We start from the raw sequence: 20,301 nt of genomic DNA on the forward strand, positions 1-20,301 counted from the left end.
GCGAGCTGAGCGGCGTCTGTTGTTTGCCATCCAATTTCAGTAGAAGAAGAAGAAAAAGGTGCGTCGGTAAAACAATTCCCCCTTATTTTCACAACACAAAGCAGTGTCTGGTAAGAGCTTTTACTCTTTTAACCAGCGTTATCAACATAGTCATTACGTGCATATTTGCCAGTATACCGCGTAGTATTAGTATGCTTGCGCTGAAAGTTGAAACAGCAACCCAAACATTATAACTGGTTATTTTGCTAACTTAGCTTCTAGCTTAGCTCGCAAAGCAGCGCTACGTTACTTTACAAAGTGGCTAATGTTTTGACATTGGTGAATTCTTGGTAATGTCCTCGTTGTCGTTTGTGTCACTGAACTCCCAGACGCTTCCACAACTATAACGCCTGTGTACAGTAGACTTAAAGCAAATGCACCAGTTGGCGTTAGTCCGTAGCTTAAAACGAGTATGACTTTGTAGTCAGATGTGTTTTTCTGTGCGAAAGACCTCAAGGTTGGCGCAGAGGAGGAGAATGGATGCCCTCACCCACATGCTTACTGACCCACTTGATCCAAAAGAAGAAGACGATGGACAAATCACAGAGGAATGCCTGCTGGGGAACTGCAGAGTGAACCTCCCAGAGGACCTACTCGAGGACGTGAGTTACCTGGCGCCCAGTGATGAAATGCTGCTCTTTCCTGCTTTGTTCGATTGTTTACTGGTGTAAGACACTTTGCAGATGAAGCATTCATTTTCGCTCTTTGCTCTTGTTTGAAACAGCCTGAAATTTTCTTCTCTGTGATGAGCGAAAGCACCTGGAGTGAAGTACTGTCAGATTCTCAAAGGCAGCACCTTCGTCAGTTTTTGCCACAGTTTCCTGACAATAATGTTGCAGAGCAGGACAGCACCATCAGCGACCTGTTCAACAACAGAGACTTTAACTTTGGAAATCCTCTTCATCTTGCACAAAAATTATTCAGAGGTACTTCCTAGTTATCCACTTATTTACCCACCAACACACAATTATGTCATGCTGAGTGAATTTTTGAAGCACTTTGTGATCATGACTCATTACCTCTACCCAGACGGTTACTTCAATCCTGAGGTGGTGAAGTACAGACGACTGTGTGCCAAGTCCCAGCGAAAGCGGCAGTTGTGCTCCCTTCAGCAGTATTACCACAGACTGTTGAAGCAGATCCTCGTCTCCAGAAAGGTATGTTTGTAAAAGTTTTAAGTACAAGGCACATGGCTTTCTGCAGTTAGTCTTACTATGTCTTCTTGTTCAAGGAGCTGCTGGAGTTTGCGGTTCACAATGGTCTGGACTTTCCACCAAAAAGAAAGTTACCATCCAAGACTCATGCTGAAATGCGGGAGCCAAGGGTGAGAAGAAGACTGAGCCGCATATTAAAGGAGGTCAAAACTGAGTGTGGAGACAGCAACGCTTCATCTGATGATGATGGTCAGTCTTTTCAACTCTAGTAAGAGTTCATGAAATGATTTTGGCGCTAGTATAACAACCAATATGCAATGTGAAGATAAAAAAAAAAAAGAAACTAGAAAAACATCAAATAAATATAGACTTAACATTAGAAACATTACAAGATTGTCAGTATGAAATTCAGGTGCAGAAAGGCAGATTTCTAAAACTGACAATACCAGTGTTTTTGCATAGTATTATTATTATTATTATATTGTTGTTGTTGTTGTTATTATTATTGCATATGCTTGTAGACATATCATTATGGACTCCAGCACCGCAATCACCGTCCTCTCCAACGCCCACTGTCTCGCTCAGAGTTCTTCCAAGCCTCTCCACCCAAGACATGAAGATTACTGGTCAGTGATTTGTGCAGTATCCTGATGATGTTCCTCAACTGTTTATGCACTTGTATATGTATAAAAACATTTTATTTCTTCACAGAAAAAATAGAACTAGGGGAGCAGGACTTGAGAACCATGCTGCAAAACCACAGAGAGAAGAGGAAGCGACAACCAGTAAGAAAAAAAAAAAAAACACAGATATGGTTTGGTCTTAATTTGTACAGTGTATCACCAATGATCGATTTTCTCAGGACCATCCAGACTTGATGACCTCTGATATTCACCTTGGAGACATACTCTCAAGAACAAATATTGGTCGGAAGGGGACTATGCGTGAGTAAATCGAGTGGAAAACATAATGATGAATCTTAAGCCAAAGTCTTGTTTACTTTGAGTTCATGACACATGGTCACATGTTTCGTGCATCTTTTCTTCCAGCACTCTTTGATCTGTCTCTGCCTAAGAAGAAGATGAAAGATGAGAGGAGGAAGAAGAAAATGAGGACAATAAAAGTGGAATCTGAGGATCCCTGTGAAACTCTTGCACCTTCAGACACACCATCAGCTCCACTGGCCAACATCATCAACTCCCTGCCGGACACACCCTCTACACCACTGCCCAACATCAAGGAGGAGTGAGTCTAGTGCCAGGCTGGTGTCAAGAGTGATTACACAATTGTGTTTGTTTGCCTGTAATATAATGAACCATCCTTGTTGCAGAATTGTGGAAGAGTCTCAGAGCAGCCCGGTTACAGTTGAGGAAATAGCCATCAGTTTCTTCAGCTTGTTGGAGACCATCTTAAGGGCAGAAAACCTTTGCAGTACTTCAGTGGTAGGCACTCATTCCAGAGTCTCACTCACGTTTTATAAAACTGACCACAGTTGTGACTATATATTATAACGCCTGCATTTTGATCACTCAGTTGGAGGATAAAGTTCAAATGTGGCAGTCGTCTCCAGCCAGCTCCCTCAACGTTTGGTTTTCATCTGTGCCATGCTGGTCTGACCTGGTTCTTCAAGCCCTGCAGTTTCTTGCAGGAGAGACTAAAGGTGAGTCACTCACAATGAGTGTATTAGCATGCATAAAATAGTCAATACAATATTCTACTAACAAGAAAATGAATAGTTGTATCGCTGTTTCTAATGATAAATGCCATTTATATACTGCCTTTCTCACCTTACTGACCACTCAAAGAGTTTTACAATGCCCATTTATAGACCGATGGCAGAGGCTACCATGCAAGGTGCCACCTGCTCATCAGGAGCAATAACCATACACGCACACTCATTCCAGAATACATGAAATGGTCGGACTTTATTTTCCACACCGTGCGACTCATGTATTTTTTTCCCCCACACTTTTATTTGTTTTAATCAGATGGGATGATGGCACTGCCCAGTGGCTTTTCTCCGTTTGTGGAATTTGCTGATGAATCTCAGCAGTGGAGGTGGATTGGTAAGAAGGTTTAACTGTAGAAAATCCTGATCGATGCAGTTCTTGTTATTCAAACTGTATTCTTGAATATTAAAGTCACTCACTCATTTTAGGCCCCACTCAGGATACAGAGAAGGATCTCAGTGCACTCTGTCAGCTGTGGCTCGACTCCAAAGATTTAGTTGTCAAGGTACTACAAGGATTTATTTCACAAATACAGTTTCAGCACTGACTCTTCAGTTTGAGCTGCTGCTTTATTTATGTTTACCACTGTTTGATTTGAGAGAAAATTTCTTCTTTGTCTTCCACAGACAGAAAATGAAGACATGTTGGAAATTACTTCCCCTACACCGAGAGTGTAAGATTCAGTGACTCATAAAGACATGATGTAGTGGCTGAAAATTTAACCTATTAACTAGTGGATTGACTGAAAATGAATGATTGTTTTTTTGGTTTGCTGGACTAAACATACTTTATTTCATATCATTTAATGTATTTTAGATAGCAAATAGTTGATTACTTCATCAAAAAATCATCAGCTTAATTGTAAATAAAGACAGCTGTTATTTGTAGTCTCACATTAACATAATAAAGTGGTTAGAGTTACAATATCATGGTTGTTAACGGTGTAATTTCTCTAAACAAGCAGTTCGACTGATTATGTGGTGCGGCCCAGCACGGGAGATGAGAGACAAGTGTTTCAAATCCAGGTTTGTTTGTGCAGCTGGAATTATTTTCCTTATTACATTTTGCCTCTTTTGACATGAACTCTCTAAGCAGGCATGCTTCATTGTTTGTTTGCTTTATTAGGAGCAGCAGCGATACAACCAGCCACATAAAGCCTTCACCTTTAGGATGCACGGCTTTGAATCTGTGGTGGGGCCTGTTAAAGGGGTGTTTGATAAGGAGATGTCTCTCAACAAAGCCCGGGAGCACACGCTGCTTCGCTCCGACAGACCACCATACGTCACCATTCTCTCTCTGGGTAAGGCCTTCTGTTTTACTCTTGACTTGCCGGGCTGTGGGGGAACCAGTGCTTTAAGTGTGGGCAAGGGAAACCAACCACACCGCTCTGACTTCTACCGTCTTTCTTCCACAGTGCGGGATGCAGCAGCGAGGTTACCCAATGGAGAAGGAACAAGGGCAGAGATCTGTGAACTGCTGAAAGACTCACAGTTTCTAGCGCCAGATGTCACGAGTGCACAGGTGTGATATATTCTCTTTTACTTACTCTGGCAGGGGATTTATTTTGGTATGAACCTTCCATTGGCCTGTGTAAGAGCTTCTTATGGTGACATTTCTTGTGAGTAAGGAGCTTCCATTGCCATTTAGGTGAACACGGTTGTCAGTGGGGCTCTGGACAGACTTCACTATGAGAAAGACCCCTGTGTGAAGTACGACATCGGCCGCAAACTCTGGATTTACCTGCACCGCAGTCGCAGTCAAGAGGAGTTCGGTAAGCAACTATGAGCTTGATATTAGGGTTTAACTGTCCACCCTTGCAGTGCAAAAGTGTAAAAATCTCTAATCCTGTAGTTTTTGACTGGAGTCAGCCAATATGTATTTATTTCCCTCCTTTGATTATCTACTATTGTCTGAATAGTAGATATCCCTGTAGCTCTCCTTGTGCTTTTTTTTTTTTGCCTTTTAATCCTTCATCTCTCTATGGCCTTCTTGCAGCAAACTCACTCATATGCAGCACATGCTCATGGTCTTTAAGATCACTGTGATAAGAAAAAATGTTCATTCTTGTGTTTTTTTCTTTCTCCCATTCAGAGAGGATCCACCAGGCTCAAGCTGCCGCTGCAAAGGCTAGAAAAGCCCTGCAGCAGAAACCTAAACCTGCATCCAAGCCTGTGAGTGTACTGCCTCCGTTTTCTACCACAAGATTTTCTTTAAAATTTAGAAAACAGAATGAAATGCTAAACACACACGATAGCAAGGATGGACACAAGATTACAGACCTAAGGTATATACAGACATCTCAGATCTCGGACACATAACATGGATCTGGGAGAACACAACTAATGCAAAGCAGTAAAGTACAGAAGTTTTGCTTCTGTAGTGGATGTTATTGCATTCCCACTTGGGGGTTGTAGTTGTTTGTCAGTGTTTGAAAAAAACATTTTAGGTGTTGATTATAAATCTCAAGGCCTGTTTATATTTTAGAAGTCTGGAAGTAAAGATGGAGGCAGTAAAACCCCTGGATGTCTGGAGGCAGGACAGGAGATAGGCTCCATTCCCATGTCGCCAACCCCTACTACACCCACCATAAACACACCTGGAACCCCGAAGTCACCCTTACCCTGTGCAGCCACCACGCCAACAAAGACTGGAGTCCCGGATACAATCAAATCCAGCCCTGGGTCAGTGTGACACAAGCTTGTTTTTATTGATATTGTGATTTAATGTGTGTAATTCATCATAGAATGTTCCTCTTATGTTTTGCTTCTGCTCCCTCAGTGTTCTTCTTGTGTCGCCGCCCTCGTTGCCCCAGCTGGGAGCCATCTTACCCAGCAGCCAGGCCGGCCCAGCAGCTTCACAGCCGGTCACATCCCAACACTCGGCTCGGATAGTGAGTCACCTGGCGGCGGGCTCCCTCCCTCAGGTGCGGGTGGTTTCGGCTCAGCCTGGTCTGGGTTCTTCAGCGGGGAGTCAGCAGGCCACGCTGGTACATCAGACCCCTCACCAGATCAGGATGCCGGTGTCAGTGGCAGCCAAGGGCATTTCACAGGTAACCAGAGAAAGAGCCCCTTTTGTTGTTTTCATATTATTATGGTTTTATTACGTTAATTTTGTCTGTGTTTAATGTGCGTATCAATAGGCAGTCGTTTCTGTGCCTCTGAGGAGTCAGTCCTCCAGCAGTCCAGTCCAGGTGCCGACCACCCTGTCTGTGTCTGCCGTAGCTGTGGCCAAACCTCAAGCTGGATCACCTGGTAGCCCGGCTACCAACCCTGCCTCCCCTGCTGTGCTGCAAGGAGTCGCCAACCCGAATATCAAACAGGTGAACCAGTTTTTTTTTTTTTTTCAAATAGGATATGTGGTCAGTTAAGTTGACGACTTGTAGGGCCTTTTTTTGGAGAGTCGTAAACAGTGAGGAAGTCTCCACCAGGCTGGAAGTTAGTTGAACAGATTAAAATGTGTGGAGTCACATATTATCTGATTATTATTATATTTTCGTGCCCAAGTGACTAATGGAGACAACAGTTTTTTAAGGCTTTCTGATATTTAGCGACACAGCTGTAATATCCGCTGGCCAAAGCCACCAGACTCCATTCACAGAAACAATAATTTTATCATTGTAAAACTAATTTCATTCAAATGCTAATGAAACAAAATAAAGCTCATCAAAATGTTCTTGGTTCATCCTTGCACTGTTCCAAAAATCACCACCAACTCTGGTTTGGATGAAATAAACTCTTAATTCACCTAGTCAGAAAAGGAGCGAGAGAGAGGGACGACATCAGAGAAACATCAAGGGAAAACAGCATGTAGAGCCAGAACAATTAAATCTAATTTAATAACTGGACATTCTGACCGGAGAGACATAAATATGTCAGATTTAAACTGATTTTCCCAGAAAAAAACAGTAATTACTTGACAGCAGAAACTCTTGTTTTGTGACTCCTGTCCATCATTCGGTGCATCCGCTGCGGTGTTGCAGATGCTGGTTTCAATAGAAAAAGCCATCAGATTGAGGAGCAGATGCAGATGGAGCTGACTAAAAAATTTGTGTCCTCAAATGAGAAATGTGCCATGCTAATGATCACAGGATTTAACTGTTGGTATGTTTCATTTTTTGCTTCAAAGGTGTCCATCACAGGCCAGTTGGGTATGAAAACTCCAGGAGGAGCAGGAATTCCAATAACGGCTACAAACCTGCGCATCCAGGGTAAAGATGTCCTGCGTCTTCCACCATCCTCCATCACCACTGACGCTAAGGGCCAGACGGTGCTGCGGATCACGCCAGACATGATGGCAACTCTTGCCAAATCACCGGTTGCAACTGTCAAACTCACCCCTGACTTCCTGAGCACTGCCACCACGGGCAGCAAGAGCATATCAGCCACTCTCCATGTGACGCCGCCCCACCCTTCACCGTCCTCTGCCTCCAGTGCCACATCCTGTACGGGGGAAGTACAGAGCTCTAAAGCAGGCCCCGTCACCTCCACCTTGTTGAAGGCTGCAGGAGACACAGCCATACGTCTGATGCCCACATTGGCTGTCACTGTGGGTGACCAGAAATCTAGGACCTTCTCCACCGTGTCCTCCCCTGACAAGAGTGGCGCCACCATTCGTATAATGCCGGGCCTTGGCGTTATTCCACAGAAACAGGGTCAGACCATCACGATGACGACCACCACTGGCAGCAAACCGCTCACAGCGTCTACATGTGCTAATGTAGTGACCATGCCTGCCAGTGTTGTGGGTGGTGCTAAGGGGATCACAGTGGCTCCCGGCGCCTCGGCCTCGCCTCTGACACTGGGAACAGCTACAGCCACTGTGCGACAGGTCCCTGCTACAGTGGTTACTACGCAAACAGTAAGAGGATTGCTCAGCTTCTGTACATATTTTAAGGAAATTGCATAAGTGTTTTTTTTTGGGGGGGGGGGTAGTTTTAGCTTTTTCGGATAAGGTATGTTATTAAATTCGCCCACCTTAAATACAGAAAAATAGACCAAAAATGTTGATATTTAATATTTTAAATTAAAGGGTGTGTAGTTCTAAGATTATCAGATTTAGTCAGCTGGGTACATGTCAGAAGCAGCATGGCCTCTAGGGGTCACTATTGGGCTGCTAGGTTTTTGTCATTGGTCACTCTGTTGCTTCCTCTGAGAACATTGTTTCCTGTGCTCATTCATTACCCAACTGATAAAAGCCAGCAATTTAATATGTGATAATATACCATATAACAATAAACACACATTTCCCGCATGACAGAAATTTTCAGTAACCATGTACAAATAAAACAGTTTTTATTACAATGATAGACCAAACTATAGACCCACTGTTCTCACTGTTGTATTGTTCTGCAGGTTCAGCTAAATGTTTCTATATGTCACTCACCCAGGTCATGGGATATCAGCACAAATCTGTTTTTTTTTCCTCTGCTCACCAGTGAGCTACTGGATGCTGTCTCGTACATTTTTAGCCAATTGTACTTTAATGACTGCTCTGACATGTGTATTGATCTATTCTGCAGTGTTTATTTAAGAAGCTCTCCTCAAACATGTCTCTGTATGCACTTTGACAACACTATAGGGGAAGTTGCCTGCACGGATAACTGTGCCCCTCTCTGTCCTCAACCAACCACTGAAGAGCAAGAGTGTAGTGACCACACCTATTGTGAAAGGAAGTCTGAACACAAAGTAAGTCTCATCACCCCCACTGTGTAATTTCTTTGTTCATTTTTATTGAGATTGCGTCTCTTGTTAAGACCTTTTCCAGGCAAAACGAGCAGAGAATGAGGACTAAATTAAACTCCAAATGTAAAATTAGCTGTAATGATTGTATTATTTTAATGTGTTGAGAGCTTCGGTGTTTTAATGTTTCACCTCTAGTGAGCCTCCCTTGATTGCAGCTGCAACCTTGCAACTATTTATGTCTATTGTTTTTATATATACTGTTTACGCTGTCAATCAATTTACGAGCCCCTTAAATGTGTTTATTTGTTGCTGTTTTGTCTATTTCTCGTGACAGGGTTGGTGGACTGACATGTTTTTGTCCTTTTCCTCTCTTTTCTGAGCAGCATCAGCAGCCTGGGCAGGAACATCATCCTGACCACCATGCCTGCTGGCACGAAGCTGATCGCTGGGAACAAACCAGTCAGCTTTGTCACAGCACAGCAGTTGCAGCAGCTTCAGCAGCAAGGACAGGCCACACAGGTTAGCGTAGATTTCACTTTTTTTATGTCGCAGTCGCAAGTATTATCAAGTAGTTATTATAATAACTACTGAAGTCTTAATTTACAACCATTGTAATTAGCCGACAAAAAATTGGTCACGTTACTCGACGGCTTCACTTTCTTTAGGTTCGCATCCAGACGGTGCAAGCGCAGCAGCTCCAGCAGCACATGGCAACAGGCTCCCCGAAATCTGTTTCCACAGTTGTAGTCACGACAGCACCTTCGCCCAAATGTGCACCTGAACCCCCGCCCGCACCTCAACAGTGATCCTATCTCATCAGTCTCATCTCATCAGAATGGATCGTTATTGGTAATATTATTACAGAGAACAATATGCCTTATAGGGGAAGTTGCCTGGACGATAACTTATTAAGTTAGTTATTACAGTGTGTAATATACTTTTATTTCTTTTCAATTGGACGATTCCCACAAAAGCCAGAAACATAACCCCTCTCTGTAAGCTCTGTTGCAGGTTGATCTCTGGAAAGTTAACAGTATTGGCAGTATGCTGAAAATCGTCATTTTTCCTCAACAACATGTCATCTCCTGGATTTCATTAAATAATAATAGTAGTAAAACAGCTCACTAGGCTGTTGACCACTACAACAATATCCCGGTAGGTTGCGTAGAAATTCTTTGAAAAGACCAGTCGCTCCATTAATACTTCACCTAAGTATAACTGCAAATCACAACTTGTCCATTCATATTAAATTACCACTTTGAATTTCTGTACAGCTGTTAATAGGATGCTCTCCTTCTCACTTCTTTAACTGTTTGCTGGAATATTAACAGATGTGATGTCAGTGGGACTTAAGTCTGATTTATTTGAATGTTGTGACTTGTTCATGTTTGTTGCAATACATTATTTGCTCTCTTATTAATTTTTATTTTATTTGATACGCTTGAGCCATGCATAAACTACTTTAACAGACCATAATAACAGATCGTATTTCAACAACAGAGATGTGTCTTATTTATTCATTTATGTATTTATTTATTTATTAAAAGGAAAAAAAAAGAAATCTGAAATACATTATGTAAAAAAAAAACAGATGTGGTCTCAGAAACATCAACATAAATGAAATCAAAAATAAGTGCAATTTCAAAGAACTATAACCGTGCAATCACTCTTCATCTGAGTCTTCAAGCAAAGCTTTCTGGGAGCTTGATTTGGAGGATGTATTTCGCATTCCAATCTCTATGTCCCGCCCCCTTCCTGAGAACCGCCCCACTGTGCTGTTGGAGCAAAAAAAATACGGCTTTAGGAAACACACGAACAACATAAAGATAAAGATTACGCATCCACGCAAGAAATTTCCCAGCCTGCTCAAGGGTTTGAGTTAGCATGAGGGAAATGTGACAACACACTGTGCTGATGAGTAATGAACCAATAAAGAACGGGAGAACAAGACGGGTTTCTGTGCAAGGCCTTGGCAAATATCTGTAAGGCCTTGTAAACATTTTAAACACTCATTCAACATGTTCAGTAGCCTTAAGCATACAGTGCATCTTGTTGAGAAATGTTGAATGTAAACAAAACCATGTTGACTGTAAAAACCACACAGTAAGGGTTGAAATACAGGTTCAGAGACCAGATTAAAAGTCCTGTTTTCTGTTCAAAGACAGCTAGTTCGTTATAAGTCTAGTTTCCAACACTGCTGAAGAAATCATTAGATCCAGTTTCTCAATATTGTATGTTGATATACAGTACAAGAATGGAGGAAAGCATTTGTAGCCTAAACCAGAGGTTCCCAGATGTTTTGGCAGGAGGACACTATAGATTATTTCACCAAAAATATGTTGTGCTCACCCATTATTTTCTCTGCACAGTAAGTTATAAGTACACAGCATAAAGAGTAAAAAAAATGCTGGAATATTCAACTGTTTTACATTTTATGGGGAAAGATAATTTGGATAAATGTAGATAGGTTCCCCAATTTACTGCTCCTGTCATGTAGGTATCATGAAAGTGAAGATGTGGGTAATTGATTTCAAATGTTCATTTGATCATTTATTTACTCCATTTTGCTAAACCCATAACTATGGCACGTTCAATAATGATTGATTTTAGCACTAAAGGGTGGGATACTTACAACCAAACCACAGAGGAGATGCAGGCGACTAAAAGCATGGCCACAGCTAAATGCCAGCAGAAGCACATTGTGACAAACATGACGTTGCCGTGCAGTTCCAGGTCCCACTCTGGTCCACTTAATGGGTAAAGTACAAATCCAATCTGAAATGACAAATGGTGTGATGAATGGGCAAACTGCAGCAATCTGGTCAATTTAAATGTCTTAAAAACAGCTTAATGCTTGATAAACTAATTTGGTGTTGAAAAAGCTTAAAGAAAAAAAAAAAACATTTTGGCACATGTTTAAGAGTAATGCAGCTTGAGGTAGTCCTTGTTTTGGTGTTGAGTATATCGTATGCATTGGAACTAACCTCAAGAAATGGTGTATGGGCACATTTTTCCACAAATCACACTTAATGCATTACAGTGGTCTGAGCATCTCATTTCTGCTAATCACCTGGTAGAACCACGATCCCTGCAGGATGAACAGGCATCCTTTGAGCAGCTCCAAAACAACGTTGTCTTTAACGAACACCTCCAACATGCTGCTGGCCGATCCGCTAAACACAGCCGTGAGCAGCAGGGAGTGGATGTGAGCGTCCAGAAGGGGCCGATTGTGCACGTGGTAATAGAACAGAAACCCTGGATGATACACAAAACATGGCTCAAATACACATCGGAGGAACATATTTGTGATGTGAAGGAAAATAGCTAAAACCTAGCTTCCTTATAGCTTACCTTCAACGAAAAGAGCCAAGGAGAGAGCAAGGTGGTCGACACCAGCCGGCACCAGTCTGGATGCAGTACTGGCAACCAGCACTATTCCATAGATCCCAAAGAACAGATACATGGTGCCGTGCTGCCAGTTCATCAACTTGACCCATGAATTGGTCTCTCTGTCGTAGAGGTGGGCGTGCGGCCCATCCACCACAAACTGTTCAACCATAATACCTGGGACGGGACAACATGGCACCAAATGAGATGAGTCAAGGACACGTTTTAGAGTATGTGTGTGCAGGCAGACTGAGAGGAAAACTGACCAACAAATGAAGCAAAGATTGAAAATCCGCCCTCAAAGTAGTTCATTCTTTTCACGAAAGGCGGCATGATCTGTCTTCCTTTCGGCTGATTTGTCCTCCAGTAGTGTTGGAGGCTGTGTTTCACTGTTAGCCAAAAGCCAAAGAGCAGGAAAAAGGAGCCAGGAATGGCATGTCCTCCGAAGTTGGCCATCTTTAGGCCTGAAAACACAAGAAATATACTTCAGTAGTAAGAAACATACATTTAAGGGAGACTCAGTGTTTATTATTTTGACTCCTAGCTCTTCTTTTGAATGTGAGAGGACTCCACGTGGAGGTTAAAGTACAAGCTCGGCGTTATATTTTATGGCATCTGGGGCCAAGTAATGATTACAAGCAATCAAGGAAAAGGGGTTAAAAAGAGCAGCTGACAACGAGATACCCACAATCATGGGACACTAGATTACTTAAATATAAAGGTAGCTGCAAATGTCTATATATACGGTACTTACATAACCAAGTCATGACTATGGTGCAATCTTACTAATTATGTGTGACAAGCATGACCAAAACAGCTGAAAATATTCTGGAATGAAAACGTCACTGAGTTATTGTTGAGCCAAAACATTGGTCTCTTCTAATAAGTTTCATGTCAATGCAATGTCATTAAATCCTGATATGCCAGCAAAGACCTACCGTACAACGCAAATGAGGAAATATATATGACTTGGTACTATATCTTGTATTTTAGCAGAGCTGCTCATTTGTCTTGCAAAAATGGAATTCAAATTAAACAGGGCCGTTCGCCAAATGAACACGTCCATCCATAAAAAGAAAAGCATGAAAGCGATGTGTATCTCAGTTTTAGTAATGTTAGTGCACCCAGTAGAATATTACTGAAATGCTGAGCAGTATGCTTTAAATGCCATGGAGCCACTATGCAAAATAGAAATTAGACACGTATTCTTGTAGCATGGTCCCTCTTTTTCCTTTTTTTTTTCATGTCAGTGGCCAAATCAAGGCTTTTCAGGCTGACCATTTGTAACTTCCTCATGTTATCCCCAGTGTCTGCATGAGGCACGGGTGTGTTCAAGATCTGCATGTTGAGTCAGACAAGTTTTTCTTGACTAGCCCTGTTTGACCTGATGATTCTAACAATTTGTGCCTTTGACACACACACACACATTCTCACTAAACTGTCAGGAGGCACGGGCCTGAAGAGAGACTTAGCTTTTCCCCTATAGGTTGGTTATAAGCTGCAATAGTTTCTGCTCATTGAAAGCATTGCTGTAGGTAAACTCTAAGCAGAACAGCCCCTGCGCAGATACTAAATGTGAAAATGAGCCCATCCTGTCACAGTTATAAAAGATAGCTTTCAGAATGTACATACCTTATTCTCTGCCGCTAATTCCCAAAGGCTGAACAGATTGTGGGAAATCTATGACCGTTGGCAGCTGCCAGAGTGAGAGCACCCTGGTCTGTGTAAACTGTGCACACCTGTTGTCTGCACTTCTAACCTGTATTGACATCATGACTTAGCCCCACCCATCATTTGCATTGGTTTCTGTGAGCAAGGGACATCCTCCTGGGAAACAGCTGCAGCGCTCAGGCAGAAAAACAATACCTGACTGCAGATCATGTTGTTTATTCATTTATTTATTGTAATACAAAAATTATTTGACATGTGTGCTTGTCACCTAATGTAGAGTACATTTTCATGTGAAAACACGATGTTGACCAAACACATTACAGCAAATCTAATTCATTTTCCCTTCTCATGCCATGAAATTAGTCCTTCCAAAACACTAATGCCAAAATCTAAACAAAGATTTGGTACAACTATTTTAAAAGTTAAGAGTGCAAAAGACATTTGGTGAGCACTATTACTTACTAGTTCTGCAATTTAGTTAATGTATAAGCTCAGATACAAACTGTGTGCACAGGGAGAGGCAGCAGTACTTTAAATGAACTTTGCACTCATTTTCAACAGCTCTTTATTGCCGTCATTATCATGTTCAAATGATTCAAAATCATTCCTCAGGAGCGACTTTAATTACAAAACTGAATGCTGTAAAAAACAAACAAACAAAAAGCTTTTCTTATTGTGTTTGTCTTTGAATTCACGCTGGGTTATAATATTACACAGAATAATTTCTTCTCTCGAAACGGGTTCTCAGAAGAAGGAACCGGTGTTACTAGAGGGTCCTCTTTGGCGTGAGTTTCACAGTAAGCCATCAGATCAGCTGCTGCTTTGGATACCTGTACACAAAGGTTGTGTTAGTGTGTGTGTGTTTGTGTCAAAAAGAGGATGGAGGAGGATAAAAATATTTCAAATTCAGTTTACTCCTTATTTAATTTAACCACTGATTAAAACACCCAAAGAACACCTTTGGTTCTGCATCACTCAAAGGTGTAAAACTGAATTTTGTTAGATTGGAGAGGTAGGATTGTTCAAATTCACTGCTTTTTGGCAAGTTGAAGATTGAAAATAGATGGGAATTTAAATACACATGAACGTAAATCTCTTTTGAGACAGAAAAGTGAGAAGAGCATTTTTCATTCATTTGTTAATACTCATTCATTTTGAAGACACACAAGACATGTTGCCATATTTGACAGTCAAAAGCATTTTCAAAAACATTTCCATTATTATCAGCTCGGTGGTTCCATAATGTGCAGACTCACCATCATCCTCTCTATGTTGACCTCCAGCTTCAGTTGTTCTACAGTCTTTCGAGCATCTGCAATCTTGGCCATGTTGTTGGACATCCTGCGCCTTTCCCACTAAACAGCAAAACATCAAGTGCGAGTGATCAGAGAAGAAATGCTGTGCATCACTGAACACGGTGCAACTTCTACAGTGCGCACACAGCAAACGTGACAATCTATTGAAGGTATCTGTGCCACGGCCGGAGTCTGTTTCAATTTGCTCGTTAATTCTGCTCCCTGGGCCTCAGCTGCAAGTGGCACAGGGAGGGTCTCAAAGGAGGAGGGCAGGGTAGGGTTCCCCAGGGGAGGGCATCCGCTAGCTGAGAATGTAAATACACCCAACATTAACATTAACTTGTTGCTCCTGCAGAATACGTTTGCCATAAACTGCAGATGAAGAGATTTAATGCTATTAATGTACCCACTGTTGTTTCTACACAGCTGCTATTCTGTAGCTCAGCTTGCAGAGACTGATGCAAGAGATCAATCTTGTTGAACCTCTTAGAAAGCAGGAAAAGCATCATTAGTCAACAACAAAACACTCCATTTATTTTGTCAGCATCTGTGAGTGTGAAATACATTAGTCAGTACTATCAATACAAATCATTTCTGCACACTAATATAATTAATTCTCAGCACATTTGAAGAGATATATGGTCTGACATGAGCTGGTTCCATAAATATGTACAAAATTAGATAAAAAAAAGCCAATTTCTCATAATAATCAAAACATCACTCACCACTAGATCAACAGCAACCGTTTGGCTCCTGGAATGAAAGTCCCCTTGTCTTCACCAGGGTCCTCCGCACCAACTTACAGTAACAAATGAAGTGAGATTAATGACAAAGATGAGGAGGAGGGCTTCAATAGGTTCCCTCCTTCAAATAATAAGCTGTGGTTCTGCCCCCAGGATGGGCTCAGTGCCGCAGTTAAAGGCAACATGTGGTGTGACCTTCATCTCTTGAGTCCCCATCACACGCCCACCTGAGATAATATAGCAGCTTATGTTCCCAGATGGAGCATTAAACATAGAGCCGAAACAGGAATTAAATTAAAAAGACTAATGGTGTGTTTAATGTAGAGACATGAAAAGAAAACCTGTTTTCTCGCAACACCTGACATGAAAAGACATTAGACTGTAGTGAGGAAGCTCCTCAGAGAATAGGCGTGGTTGTGTGCCATGACTTTAATTAATTTTCGTATTCGTGACTCATTCTTAAACAAATATCAAATCTTCAATACTTGCATAGATATTTGCCAAGTGCAATCATTTTAAGCACAGTGGGCTGCAACACTCAATAATGAATTATCTGTATTTATAACAAGTTTATTATGTGGCACAACTGAATGTTAGAATTCAAAATAAAAGACCTCTGAAAGTCATAAACATACATTTCCGTTTTATGTGCTTTTACAGTGTAACAAATAATTTTGGCTCCAGTTAGACTTGGATTCACTGTTTTGGACAGTTACAGATGTATAATAGGGTCAGTGTCACATGTTGCACACCAGCAAGGCATTGTCAGAAACAGGAAAGAAACTAATCTTGGTTTCTGATTCTTTTTAGATTTTATTCTTTTTTTTAATTTTATGATTTTAGCTGAAGGTCAGATGCACCCTTTGGGTCTTTTTTTGACAAAGTTGCATAGAGAATGGTGCAGATATACAGGATTATATTAGTAAGCAATGACTCTAAATACACAATGGTTCAAAGGTAATATACTAATGTGTTTCTAGGGGATCTTATCAAGGTACAAACAAGTAATATGGAAGATAATTAGATGGCTTGCAATATACCCAATACTCAGTTGGCAAGGTAAGTGACTGAGGTTTTGTCAAGTTGTGAGTTTTCTTATTTGTGTCAGGCAGTAGCTATCCTCTGCACTGCTGCCAGTCTTTGCAGCAGAGCTGACAGTTGCTCCACACAGCAGCAGGGGGCAAAGTGGCAGTGTTATGGAGTTAAATGTCAAGTGCCTCATTAACATTTGTTTTCCTGTTGTAATTGGTCTCTCTCTGTGGAACATGTGGGACCATATGAGTAGAAAGAGCTGCCACCTCACCTAACCAACCTGTCACCAAGCGCCCAAAAATATAATTTGCCCAGTGTCGTGTTGTATAATTCAAGTGGCGGATTTTCAGATTCTGTGGTAAATTAAGGACTTAATATTATTGCCCACATTTGACAAGTATAAACTCTGATCATCCAGACAGTCAAACAGCATGTCTCACTTTGTTCATTTATGACAACAGTTCAGTTAAACTAAAAAGCACAGGCCATCAGATTCTTGTTTACTGAATGCAAAACACAAGCGAGAGTCAAAACCAGGATCCAGTCAGTACAGGCTAGCTTATCAAAAGGGCTTAGGCAGAGAGTCATAAATCCCAGGATCTTGCAGGCAGAGACAAGCAGGCAGGAAGGCAAAACAAAGGCTGGAAAGCTATGGTGGATACAAACTAGACAATCTGGCAAAGCATGGGTGGAGATGGTGTAGCAAACCCACTTTGTGTTTTGCGCTTGCTGTTTCTCGTTTTGTCCACCAGAGGGCAGCTTGCACTGTTTATGAGTTCATTTGAGAGAAACAAATAGTATTTTGACATGATTCTTTATAAATATATTTCATGATTAGAGTTGTGCTAAAAAATGTAATTTCATCTATATGTATGTGTATATTTTGTTCATTTAAGAGCTAAAAGGGTTCATCTTAAGAGTGCAAGATTTTATTTTGAAAGCACTATATTGTACTTCCGGTTTAATAGTGTCGCCGGGAAAATTCAGCCATGAAAACGGTATGAACGATTTGACGGTAAAATTCTAAAGTTGATTGTAAGGTAAACAAGGGTAAACACACGTGAAGCAGCAAAACAAAAACGTGACGGAAACAACGTATATTTTAGCAACCCCCCGAAGAGGCACAAGGTTGGTGTGTGATTGCAATTATATTTTTTAACAATGTGTATGTGTAGGAAATTTACGCTAGCTTGTTGCTCATATGTTTAGCGATCTTACGATATGTTGCTGAGTATTCAGTTACGCTTGCACTGTGATTGTTTACCAGTTGTTATATAGGAAATGGTATTAGAGATGTGATTTGTTGTTTTCTTTGTTTTCTTACAAGTTCTCACGTTGGTTTATTGTGAAATTTGAAGAAAGGAATAAACACTAAAAACCATCAGTCGAGTCTCTTACCATCTTTCGGAGGGTATGCTACAGTGAGAACTTCACCCAGCGAGGGACCAGTGACAACTTGTATGCAACATCAGCTGTTTGTGAGCTATACAATCGTCAAGACACGGAGCAGCGCTGCAGCATCGTCATGGGACGGTAAGGAAGACAACTACAGTCAAAATGGATGCCTTAAAGGAACGGATAAATAAACTAAAGGCAGAAATTGAGGAAAATAGAGGATTATTAAATCAAGGAGATGAAGAAGGCTTGTTGTCAAGGCAGGAATTAAAGGCGCTAACTGAGACTAAAAGAAAACAGTTAGTTGAGCTGGAACATGAAATGGAGGACACAGAGGAATTAAAGACATTACGTCATTCATCACGCAAAAGTGTACCCACAGAGAAATTTCTTGCCTACCAAAACGAAGAACAGAGTAAAAAGAGAAAAAGGCTGCTTAGTCTTTATGAACAATGGAAACTTCAAATCAGATCAACCAAAGAAAGTTTAAAGAAAACCACGTCAGATATGGAACTGGCTAAAATGGCAGACAACATTGAAAATGGAAAGGATAACATAATGAAAGTTTACCACGAAATAAGACAAGACACAACACCATCTACGGATCTAAGACGCAAAATAGATGCTTGTGATGCCGTCACCAGAGACATTATGAAAATAATAAATGAACGCTTATCTGGAATAGATGATGACTTTGATGCAGAGCGTGAAAGGCAGAAACTCCGTGAGCTACAGGCTCATGACTATGCCCACTCCATATATGGCACTGCTTCTCAGTCAACTAGCAGTCATTCTTCTGAATCAGTCATGGCCGCAAAAAGAGCTGAAGCAGCCGCAGAGCTTGCTGCAAAGGAGACTCAATGTAAACTAATGGAGGAAGAAAGAAAGCAGAAAGAAAAAATAAGGATGATGGAGTTTGAGTTAGAACGTTTACAAGCAGAAAGAGACATACAGGTGGCACGTGTCAGACTAGAGAGCTACGACAGAGAAATCAATCAGGAAGTCGACAGTCAGCCCTTGCAGCGACTAGACAGTCAACACATCAGACAAGACCCTGTTATTCCCTCTGTGCATGACCAAAGCCCTTTCATTGCCCCACCAAATCCCTCCAATGACATCTCCTCTCTAGCCCAAGCGATACAAGACAGCATAACCATTAACAGACTCCCCATGCCAATGCCCACTGTGTTTAGTGGCGACCCTATCCACTACATTGAATGGAGAGCTTCATTCATGTCATTGATAGACAGGAAAGGTATTTCGCCAGCCGACAAACTTTATTATTTAAAGAAATATGTCAGCGGCCCTGCACACAAATGTATTGAAGGCACCTTTTACCGAGACGATGATGAAGCATACAAAGATGCATGGAATAAGCTCAACCAGCGCTTCGGGCAGCCATTCGTCATCCAAAGGGCCTTCCGGGACAAGCTGTCAAAATGGCCAAAGGTGCAAAACAAAGACGCTGAAGGATTAAGGGCTTTCTCTGATTTCCTAAATGCCTGTCTCCAAGCCATGCCTCACGTAAAAGGTTTGGAAATCTTGAATGATTGTGAAGAGAACCAAAAGCTGACACAGAAAGTCCCAGATTGGCTAGCAGCACGCTGGAATCGCCAGGTCTCAATAGCCCTCATGGAAGGTGAAGACTTTCCCACTTTCGAAGTTTTTGCCACATTTGTGTCAGTTGAAGCGGAGATAGCATGTAACCCAATCACGTCCCTGCATGCTCTGCACTCATCTAACTCATCCCATGTCAAAAGAAGCACAAGTGAAACTAAGGGAAACAGAGTAAGTGTTTTCAGCACTCAAACAAACGCAAATACTGAAAATTCGAGGTCAAATGCTGGAAAAGAAAGGCCTCCCTGCATGTGGTGCAAAGACGACAAGCATCAACTACCCAAGTGTACGAGTTTCAAGGAAAATTCCCTCAATGAACGACGAGAGTTCATAAAAGACAATAAGCTGTGTTATGGATGTGTCAAACCTGGTCACAGTGCCAAAGAATGTCGTCACCGTCACACTTGTGAGCTGTGTAAAGGAAGGCATCCTACCTGTCTACATGATGAAAACTACAAAAGATATGAAGAAAAGGACAGACCTGTAGCCATGGACAGAAAGAAATCTACAGCTAATTTGATTGCAGCTTCAAACTGTGCAAATGAAATCGTGACTGC

At 41.5% G+C, this 20,301-nt stretch overlaps 3 protein-coding genes across 3 annotated transcripts; 1 reads left to right on the top strand and 2 right to left on the bottom strand.

Moving 5' to 3' along the window:
• Nucleotides 1–55: 55 nt before the first annotated feature.
• Nucleotides 56–10,103, top strand: nfrkb (nuclear factor related to kappaB binding protein). Its single transcript, XM_041952719.1, has 26 exons — nucleotides 56–110; nucleotides 489–641; nucleotides 764–965; nucleotides 1,069–1,196; nucleotides 1,271–1,442; nucleotides 1,715–1,819; nucleotides 1,905–1,978; nucleotides 2,056–2,137; nucleotides 2,243–2,438; nucleotides 2,524–2,635; nucleotides 2,727–2,853; nucleotides 3,182–3,259; nucleotides 3,352–3,428; nucleotides 3,550–3,596; nucleotides 3,888–3,948; nucleotides 4,049–4,223; nucleotides 4,338–4,444; nucleotides 4,571–4,694; nucleotides 5,015–5,094; nucleotides 5,408–5,604; nucleotides 5,702–5,972; nucleotides 6,063–6,242; nucleotides 7,049–7,780; nucleotides 8,501–8,607; nucleotides 8,988–9,123; nucleotides 9,270–10,103. Exons 2-26 carry the CDS (start codon nucleotides 516–518, stop codon nucleotides 9,408–9,410), a joined length of 3,837 nt encoding a protein of 1,278 aa, XP_041808653.1. The 5' UTR covers nucleotides 56–110; nucleotides 489–515; the 3' UTR covers nucleotides 9,411–10,103.
• A 52-nt stretch (nucleotides 10,104–10,155) lies between these two features.
• Nucleotides 10,156–13,751, bottom strand: tmem45b (transmembrane protein 45B). Its single transcript, XM_041952720.1, has 6 exons — nucleotides 13,624–13,751; nucleotides 12,258–12,455; nucleotides 11,956–12,168; nucleotides 11,675–11,859; nucleotides 11,237–11,379; nucleotides 10,156–10,379 (listed from the first exon to the last, which is right to left on the bottom strand). Exons 2-6 carry the CDS (start codon nucleotides 12,445–12,447, stop codon nucleotides 10,268–10,270), a joined length of 843 nt encoding a protein of 280 aa, XP_041808654.1. The 5' UTR covers nucleotides 12,448–12,455; nucleotides 13,624–13,751; the 3' UTR covers nucleotides 10,156–10,267.
• A 258-nt stretch (nucleotides 13,752–14,009) lies between these two features.
• Nucleotides 14,010–18,258, bottom strand: gng8 (guanine nucleotide binding protein (G protein), gamma 8). Its single transcript, XM_041952377.1, has 4 exons — nucleotides 18,131–18,258; nucleotides 15,683–15,755; nucleotides 14,919–15,017; nucleotides 14,010–14,492 (listed from the first exon to the last, which is right to left on the bottom strand). Exons 3-4 carry the CDS (start codon nucleotides 15,000–15,002, stop codon nucleotides 14,364–14,366), a joined length of 213 nt encoding a protein of 70 aa, XP_041808311.1. The 5' UTR covers nucleotides 15,003–15,017; nucleotides 15,683–15,755; nucleotides 18,131–18,258; the 3' UTR covers nucleotides 14,010–14,363.
• Between the last annotated feature and the right edge of the window lie 2,043 nt (nucleotides 18,259–20,301).

The sequence above is a fragment of the Chelmon rostratus genome, chromosome 14 (genome assembly GCF_017976325.1).
Source record: "Chelmon rostratus isolate fCheRos1 chromosome 14, fCheRos1.pri, whole genome shotgun sequence".
In the NCBI taxonomy this organism is placed as follows: Eukaryota; Metazoa; Chordata; class Actinopteri; order Chaetodontiformes; family Chaetodontidae; genus Chelmon; species Chelmon rostratus.

Excerpts from the sequence above, each read along its gene's own strand:
- nfrkb (XM_041952719.1), top strand. The coding sequence starts at position 516 with ATGGATGCCCTCACCCACATGCTTACTGACCCACTTGATCCAAAAGAA. Across the intron at positions 1,197-1,270 it reads AGATCCTCGTCTCCAGAAAG|GAGCTGCTGGAGTTTGCGGT; the intron begins GTATGTTTGTAA and ends TTCTTGTTCAAG. Across the intron at positions 1,979-2,055 it reads AGAAGAGGAAGCGACAACCA|GACCATCCAGACTTGATGAC; the intron begins GTAAGAAAAAAA and ends CGATTTTCTCAG.
- tmem45b (XM_041952720.1), bottom strand. The coding sequence starts at position 12,447 with ATGGCCAACTTCGGAGGACATGCCATTCCTGGCTCCTTTTTCCTGCTC. Across the intron at positions 11,860-11,955 it reads CTTGGCTCTTTTCGTTGAAG|GGTTTCTGTTCTATTACCAC; the intron begins GTAAGCTATAAG and ends TGTATCATCCAG. Across the intron at positions 11,380-11,674 it reads AGGGATCGTGGTTCTACCAG|ATTGGATTTGTACTTTACCC; the intron begins GTGATTAGCAGA and ends TTGTCATTTCAG.
- gng8 (XM_041952377.1), bottom strand. The coding sequence starts at position 15,002 with ATGTCCAACAACATGGCCAAGATTGCAGATGCTCGAAAGACTGTAGAA. Across the intron at positions 14,493-14,918 it reads TCAACATAGAGAGGATGATG|GTATCCAAAGCAGCAGCTGA; the intron begins GTGAGTCTGCAC and ends CTTTGTGTACAG.